This window comes from Diaphorina citri, unplaced genomic scaffold (genome assembly GCF_000475195.1).
Source record: "Diaphorina citri unplaced genomic scaffold, Diaci psyllid genome assembly version 1.1 scaffold1862, whole genome shotgun sequence".
Taxonomy (NCBI): Eukaryota; Metazoa; Arthropoda; class Insecta; order Hemiptera; family Psyllidae; genus Diaphorina; species Diaphorina citri.
Window position 1 is genome coordinate 65732 of NW_007379288.1, and position 8913 is coordinate 74644.

Below are 8913 nucleotides of genomic sequence, written 5' to 3' on the forward strand. Positions count from 1 at the left end.
ATACGTATCGATATCACATCAACTCGGATATCGGCAGTACTTCCGATACAACTGTGCGTCCGAATAGTGGTCTCTGTTGCGTCCATGAGCACATCAGTGTCCACGATCGCATTCTCCTCTCGAGTCGCCGGTTTCGGACATCTTCAGTCTGGGTTGCGCACACAAACGCGCGCAGGTAAGATCGGCGAAATTTAGATGAGTTCAAAGATTTCTTAAGAATTCGAGATGGGGAACACTTTAAGGACTGAGTTAAGAGATTCCCTGGCTTCGCTTTTTTAAAGCCCGTCTACAGTGCCAGTAGTCCTAACAAAATGGACGCGGCCACATCAAGGGATCCCACAGAACAGACAGCTTTAAATGAATAATAATAATGTAAAAGGGCCCGTTCCCAGCATGTTCTGAGAAAAAAAAATCAATCGTTGTCTTATGTAGTGGAAACACTCTCCACTTTTATTTAACATTCGGGCACATTCCGACCAAAAAAACGATGAACTTAATGACAGGCAGGAACGGGCCTTAACACAACAAAAAGAAACTGGATGAAACTGTATGACAGGGCAGGGAACGGGCCCTTAACACACAACTAAACTTCCAGAAAAAAATCTACTTAGAGTAGGAACATTATGACGGGCAGGAACGGGCCTTAACACAACTAAACTTCCAGAAAAAAATCGACTTAGTAGGAACTTCTTGATGGAAGATGAAATGATAACTAATACTATTTATACCCAAATGAAGAGTGTTAGTTATCATTTCATTTTAATCTATATGGAACTTCACAAAGGTACTGAGTCCTCGATCAAGAAGTTCCTACTAAGTCGATTTTTTCTGGAAGTTTAGCTTTGTAAAGGCCCCCTCCCACTTGCCGTTTGGAAAAAAAGCTGTTTTTTCACCTCTCTTCAGGTGAAGAATCCGTTTCTCAAAAAGAAACTGAGCACCGAGCATCTGCTCGAGCGATTAAACCGTCGTCAATACGGCCTCCTGAAAACGACAAACCCGACGTATCGCGCTGTAAACGCTTCTTACGACGTCATAATCGATCGCATCGAGTCGCAGCCGGTTTCGTGCGCGCTCCGGTGGTTTGTGTTCAAAGCGGCGTTGGTCCCGGAATCGCGCGGGGCCAATATTGTGCCCTTCCCCCGATTGTTTTACAAGCGGAATGTGCTGGATGTGGCGTTGATGGGGAAGGTTGTGCATATGAACCCCAGTTTGAACAGAGTGAGGACGGATGATAGCCTGTCGATTCAGTTAATACATTGGGTAAGGAAAAGTAGATGAGGAACGCCCACTAATACCCCCTCCACCTCCACTAAGTAAAACAGGCGCTATGCGACGATAAATATCGATTTATCGAATGGATATCGATGAATCGATTGGATATTGATGAATCGATTGGAAAGTGGAAACATAAGCCGTGTTTTATTATTACTCTCTGTGGCACTTTCGCCAAGGAGATATACATTTTCAACATTATCCCCCTTTCTTCCAAAGTATATGCCATGGAGTTTACCCACAGAAACCCATGTTTCAAAACATCTCCACTAACATGAGGGACAGACTCTTTAATTCTTGGAATTTTTTCATCAAGAAATAGCAAATTTTAACTCAGAGGCCCTCTTTTCATTGAAAATACACAAGTATACATTGTATATCCTGCTGGAATAGACTGGAAAGTCCCTTTACCCCAGCAGTCTAAACAAGGTGTTGTATATTTTGACAAGGCTGGGGGACTTTACTCTGTCCAGTGTCTTGCTGTGCGACTATAAATCAGAGCAGTCAAACCCTAACCAGCCCGGCTAGCTGGAGATTACAAAGGTTAAGGGTTTATCATGCTACAGAGGAAAAGCACAGGTCTTCATCATGGTGGACTGCGGTTCGGGACGGACCAAGTAATCTTGGCTAGAGACCACCAACAGATCTCCACCACAAGGTAGACCTGAGAAACCAAGTCCAAAGCCTCACAAACAGGCAGCCCAGGGACACCCTCAGAAGTCTTCGAAAGGTGCACTTGAGAAAGGAAGTGCGGAGCCTTTTAATGTGGGATCTCACAGAGGACATCCTTCAAACACACAAGTCACGCCTCAGAAACGAATGCCAGGGCCTTGTGATCAGACGGCACGAGACTTGAACCGGGTCCTGTCCAGTTTGCAACATGTGGACATTTCACATTGTAATCAAATAACAGGTGAGTCTCTTGTCTCGCCTTGTGAGTGAACAAACGATTCTATTCTATTATCTTCTATTCTTACTTCTTTCTTTTCTGGTTTTGCACCTGTGCTGAACAAATGAAGGGACAGAAAAACCATTTATTTATTTATTTCTACCTAATACCTAATAGTATTGATTAGTATGCTGATGTTAAGCTACCCTTCCTTCATAAAAGAATAGAATAGAATATACCTTGTTTATCCTGCCAGAATGAGAATGAAAAGTCCCTTTACTCCCGCAGTCTAAACAAGGTCTTATTTATTTTCATAGGTAGGGTTTACAAATATGCCAATACGAGTATAAATATAAACCTTGTTTAAATAATAATAATAAAAAAATTCCCTACGCATCCGTAAATTTTAGCGTAGAACAAACCACGTAGAATAGCGTAGATTTTATGAATAAATTCATTTCTTCTTCTTCTATCTTATTCTTATGCATTCTCATTACAGGCGCGGGTCTAGCACAAATGTTCGCCTCCCCTGCCCCCCATCTACACTCGCTCATCCTGAGTGGCCTCAATCTGACGCCAGCCCTGTTCCTACCCCTTCCGTCCCAATGCACCCAGATCCGGGTGCTGGATTTGAGCTACTGTTTCACCACGGTCACGGATGAAACGCTTGGGGCGGTGTTTCGTCATTGCCCGTGCCTTACCGAGCTTAGCCTGGTGTCGTGTGACGCGGTGACGGATTTCGGTCTCATGGGACTGAACAGGAGTGAGTTTGAAGGGTAAGCAGGGATATCAATCAATTAATATTTATCAATCAATACAATCAATAATCAATCAAGCAATTAATATATATACAGGGTGCGCCAGAACAACACTGACAACGGGTCTCAGGGTAGGTAGATCTCATCATTTCCAACAAGGTTCTGTGGGTCATTTTCCAAACTTCGGTTTTCGTTTCCGAGAAAAGTCCAAAAAAACCTCTTTTCAAAAAAATTACAGACCTTGTGTCAGTTTTTAGGTCACAGCTTTTTCATTTTATTCGATAAACAGAAAAACCACGAGCCAGAGCACAAAATTTTGATCCGAATCCACCTGAGAATCGATTTTCAAAGTTCAGTGAAACAGCAACCTGTCCTGCGGGGTCCCGGGTTTGATTCCCGGCGGGGTCGAAGTTTTTTCGGCTCTTGAAGACATATTGAAAGAAGAAGAAGAAGAAGAAAGGAAAAAAAAAAAGAATATGGCCAGTTGCATAGTATGCTAGTAAGTCTTTACAAAATTATGGTATCAAAAGCCGTGTCAAATTTGTTGTTTTATATTATTCAATCTGACTGCCGTGGATTTGCATTGAGAGTTGAACAATATTGGTTGTTCAAATAGTCAGCAGTAGAATACTCGCAAAATACTCCCACCTCATTGGTTGGTGGAATATTGCCTGTGGAAATCATGAGCGAATCAGGATCAGACTTGAGTCTAGGTTCAGGTTGGTCTTTTTAGTTTGTCACCAACCTCAGTGGTGCAGTTGTTAACGCGTTGGACTTTGGATCTGGAGGTTGGTGGTTCGAGTCCAAGTCATGTCATGAAATTTATCTAGGTGAAATAATCGGGGAACGATGTTTGTAACTTTAACTGTAACTGCTATGGTCTTATCGTCCCGAAATCGAAGAGAGAAGGAAGACAGGATAGGAGAAAGCCAGCCGATCCGAGAAATCCGCCCCGGGCGGGAATCGAACCCGCGGCCTAGCGCTTACAAGGCAGACGCACTACCAACTAAGCTAACTAGGCTGGCTGAAATAAAATAAACTATATACAAAATATTCCAACTAAGGGGCGGGATTAATGCCGTAGGCATTCTCTTCCATCCAACCCCCGAGTTGGCCTTCTTATAGTAAATGATCACTTTGGGTCGCGAGAATACATTGTAAATTCGGCCTCCAATGGAGAAAATGAGCCAGAGAGGAGATTTTTCAAAATGGTAATTGAGTTAGCTTGGAGGGTAGTGGGTTCGATTATCGCCCGAAGAATTGCGATAAAGTTTTTCGTCAGCCTCTCAATCAGCCCTAGTCAGGGTGGTCGCTTTGGGCTGACATTTGGTTTTGGCTACAAATTTTTCGAGTGGATGTCCTTCGCACTCAACCTTTGCTACTTCTTTGGCGAGGGGAATTCAGGCTGGTGTACTCCCTGTTTAAAGTTCTTCCTTCGCACTCAACCTTTGCAATTTCTTTAGGAAGGGAAATTTCAGGCTGGTGTCCTCTCTGTTTAACGTCCCTCACCCAGACATTTATGTACTTTCTCTTCCAGCCTAAACAACAACGTGCCTTCAAATACCAATAATGCCCCTTCAATGAACAGCCTAAATTCGAGTCCAAATGCATCACGCAACGCTTCTAATCCGTCCATCAATTTCCCGTCAAATGACACCCATGCGATATCCGAAAATTGTCGAGCTCGATGCGAACAAAACCGATGTGGTTCCGAGGAAAATCGAACTCAATGCGAAGAAAACCAAAGAATTTCCGAGGAAAACCGAAGAAGTTCCGATGTTAATCGAACTCAATCCGGAGAAAACCAATGTAGTTCCGAGGAAACCCGAACTCAAGGCAATTTTCATGCCGCAGAAAAGCAGTTCGCGTCCGTGGAAAATGCCCAGAAATGGTCATCAGTCACAGGAAACTTCTTCAAAAGAACGGCTTCATCCGAAGGCACTCTCCCATTTGAAGAAATCACCCTCAAAAGAATTGCACCATTTCAATAAATCGCCCTCCAGAGAATTACACCATTTCAATAAATCGCCTTCAAAGGAGTTGCCCTGTTGGAGTGGACTACCCTATAAGGAACTCCTTCGCTCTAAGAAATCGCCTCCAGAGTTGGCGAACCGAAAGGCACACCAAACCGTATTCCAGCCAGATTCCACTCGGAAACTGCCACGGACACAACCACCGGCGAATAGAGAGGAAGCCGCCAGTGATGGTGATCAAGAGGAATTGGAGCCTAACGCAGGCTCAGGGAAGTTTGTTGAAACGGCGCCATCTTCAAAATGGGGCTCGCGGTCACGGATAGACAGTTCAAAAAGCAACGACAATATGGGACCTTGGAAAAGCAACGTCAAGATGGGACCGACAAAGTGGAGCTCACAAACAGAAGTCAGTTTTGACGGCAGCGTTGCGGGAAGTCTGCCCTCTCTTTGTGAGGATTTCCCTTCACGACATGTCTGAGGATGTCTCTGCGAATGGCCCTGTTTGCGAGATGAGTTTGCCTGATTAAGACCCTGTTTGCGAGATAAGTTTGCCTGATTAAGACGCTTCTCAGGACAGTTTCTTTGCGCGTTTCGTTCGTGAGGCAGCGTCAAAGACGTCCGGTTGTGACGGTTCTGGAGGGCCGTTCTCGAGTTCATCTCTTCAAACGTTTCGGACAGGGCGGAAATCCATTCCACTGTTTCGCGACGATGGCTGGACGAACTTCGAACCGACCGTGTTGCAACGCTGCCGTCAAAACTGACTTCTGTTTGTGAGCTCCACTTTGTCGGTCCCATCTTGACGTTGCTTTTCCAAGGTCCCATATTGTTGTTGCTTTTTGAACTGTCTATCTGTGACCGCGAGCCCCATTTTGAAGATGGCGCCGTTTCAACACACTTCCCTGAGCCTGCGTTGGGCTCCAATTCCTCTTGATCACCATCTTAGGCATTCTCTTGCATCCAACCCCTGAGTTTGCTTTCCTATAGTAAATGATCACTTCGGGTCGCGAGAATACATTGTAAATTCGGCCTCCAATGGAGAAAATGAGCCAGAGAGGTGATTTTTCAAAACGGTAATTGAGTTAGCTTGGACGGTAGTGGGTTTGATTATCGCCCGGAGAATTGCGATAAAGTTTTTCGTCAGCCTCTCAATCAGCCCTAGTCAGGGTGGTCGCTTTGGGCTGACATTTGGTTTTGGCTACAAATTTTTCGAGTGGATGCCCTTCGCACTCAACCTTTGCCATTTCTTTAGGAAGGGAAATTTCAGGCTGGTATCCTCTCTGTTTAACGTCCCTCACCCAGACATTTATGTACTTTCTCTTCCAGCCTAAACAACAACGTGCCTTCAAATACCAATAATGCCCCTTCAATGAACAGCCTGAACTCGAGTCCAAATGCATCACGCAACGCTTCTAATCCGTCCATCAATTTCGCGTCAAATGACACCCATGCGATATCCGAAAATTGTCGAGCTCGATGCGAACAAAACCGATGTGGTTCCGAGGAAAATCGAACTCAATGCAACGTGCCTTCAAATACCAATAATGCCCCTTCAATCAACAGCCTGAATTCGAGTCCAAATGCATCACGCAACGCTTCTAATCCGTCCAACAATTTCGCGTCAAATGACACCCATGCAATATCCGAAAATTGTCGAGCTCGATGCGAACAAAACCGATGTGGTTCCGAGGAAAATCGAACTCAATGCGAAGAAAACCAAAGAATTTCCGAGGAAAACCGAAGAAGTTCCGATGTTAATCGAACTCAATCCGGAGAAAACCAATGTAGTTCCGAGGAAACCCGAACTCAAGGCGAAGAAACCCGCAATCAATGCGAAGAAAATCAAAGAATATCCGAGGAAACCCGAACTGAAGGCGAAGGAAACCGAAGACTTTCCGGAGAAACGCGAAGCTGTTCCGTCCGTCGATATCGATCGGAAACGGTGCTCACGTTCGTCAACATTCTCGATTTTATTTCGCTCAACGCGGCAACACTGGTCAGTTTGGATTTGAGTCACCAAAGAATTTCCGAGGAAACCCGAACTCAAGGCGAAGAAAACCAAAGAATTTCCGAGCAAACCCGAACTCAAGGCGAAGGGAACCGAAGAATTTCCGGAGAAACGCGAAGCTGCTCCGTCCCTCGATATCGGTCGGAAACGGTGCTCACGTTCGTCAACATTCTCGATTTTATTTCGCTCAACGCGGCAACACTGGTCAGTTTGGATTTGAGTCTGACGCGGAAACCCGAACTCAAGGCGAAGAAACCCGCAATCAATGCGAAGAAAACCAAAGAATTTCCGAGGAAACCCGAACTCGAGGCGAAGGAAACCGAAGAATTTCCGGAGAAACGCGAAGCTGTCCCGTCCCTCGGTATCGATCGGAAACGGTGCTCACGTTCGTCAACATTCTCGATTTTATTTCGCTCAACGCGGCAACACTGGTCAGTTTGGATTTGAGTCTGACGCTGATTGACAATGAATCGCTGTCACAGTTGGCAACAGTGGAGGGGCTCCGGTTGAGAGAGCTGCGTTTGGTGTCGTGTGACCAGGTGTCCAATGAAGGTGAGATTATTTTTTTTCTTCTCAAGATACTTTATTTATTTAAATTTCATACAAACTCAATCGACGAAAAGGCCTGTGCTTGTGACTAAATTCTTTTTTAAAAAAGCATGAACCTGAAGCTTAGAGCTTGCCATGTTTTAATATTTGACATTATTTACCTAATTCTTATTTTTTATCCAGAAGTAAATTCCGACAATCATGTCAACATCAACGGTGAGGGCTCCGTTGAAGGGTTTCTGGACTTTGGGGGAAAACTCCAAACCGACCGCTCTGTTCAGGATAAAGGAGCCTGTAGTGAATTCCGACAATCATGTCAACAACAACGGTGAGGGCTCCGTTGAAGGGTTTCTGGACTTTGGGGGAAAACTCCAAACCGACCGCTCTGTTCAGGATAAAGGAGCCTGTAGTCGTCCGTCCCAAGACGCCCGCGAAGTCAAACCTAGCAGACTACCCAAACCCTTACCCAAATCGGCCAGCTATGCGCCGAAACAGCCCAATCCCGCGGGCCTTCCGAACAACGCCAGCTTTCCGGCGTCCTACGGAAACACTCACCGTGCGCACAAAGTGCCCAAACATTTGAGGGGGAACGGCGCGCGGAGGAGGTCCAAAGACGGGGTTCCGGAAATGGGCGGGTACGAGCCCAGAGGGGCGGGCGAAGCTGGGGCTTTGCACGGTCGTGAGGATCCTTCAAACTGGGGGACATTGGGACACGGCAAATCCGCCCAAGGCTTGAGAGAAGATTCCGCCCTTGGAGATTCTTCCAAGCGGCAGCCTCCGAAAGCTTCAAAATCTGAAGACCGTCTCGGACATTTGAGTCATCTCAAGGGATCGAACCATAAGCTGTTTAAAGGAAATACCGCGACAACTCAGTTCCTGACCGTCAAATTCGATTCGAAATTGCTGAGATCGTCAAATGGATTGTGTCCAGATATCGATATCAATAAACTGGATATCGATATTGATAAACTGGTGTCGAATAGTTCTTGTTCGTCCATGAGTACATCAGTGTCCACGATGCATTCTCTCGAGTCCGTTTCGGACATTTCGTTGGGTTGCGCAACCAAAGAGGTAAGATGAGAAATTTAGATGAGTTCAAAGTGCAGTAGTCCTAAACAAAAATGGACGCGGCACACAAGGGATCAAGAAGAGACCGCCTTGAATAATAATAATGTAAAAGCCCGTTCCTACATGCTCGAAAAAAATCGTGTCTTATGTAGTGGAAACACTCTCATTTTAATTACATTGGACATTCCGAAAAAGTTGGATGAAACTTATGACAGGCAGGAACGGGCCTTAACACAACAAAAAAACTGGATGAAACTTATGACAGGCAGGAACGGGCCTTAACACAACTAAACTTCCAGAAAAAAATCGACTTAGTAGGAACTTCTTGATGGATTACCCAGTAACTTTGTGAAGTTCCATATAAATTAAGATGAAATGATAACTAATACTAATTATGTA

General features: G+C 45.1%; 1 protein-coding gene across 2 annotated transcripts; it reads left to right on the forward strand.

Moving 5' to 3' along the window:
* The first annotated feature begins 4463 nt into the window (after nt 1-4463).
* Nucleotides 4464-7445, forward strand: LOC113470832 (titin-like). Of its 2 annotated transcripts, none has more exons than XM_026829561.1 (2): nt 4464-4747; nt 7127-7445. In XM_026829561.1, exons 1-2 carry the CDS (start codon nt 4525-4527, stop codon nt 7342-7344), a joined length of 441 nt encoding a protein of 146 aa, XP_026685362.1. In that variant the 5' UTR covers nt 4464-4524; the 3' UTR covers nt 7345-7445. The 2 variants fall into 2 exon arrangements, with proteins under 2 accessions (XP_026685362.1, XP_026685363.1); XM_026829562.1 differs by lacking the exon at nt 4464-4747 and adding an exon at nt 6424-6692.
* The last annotated feature ends 1468 nt before the right edge of the window (nt 7446-8913 follow it).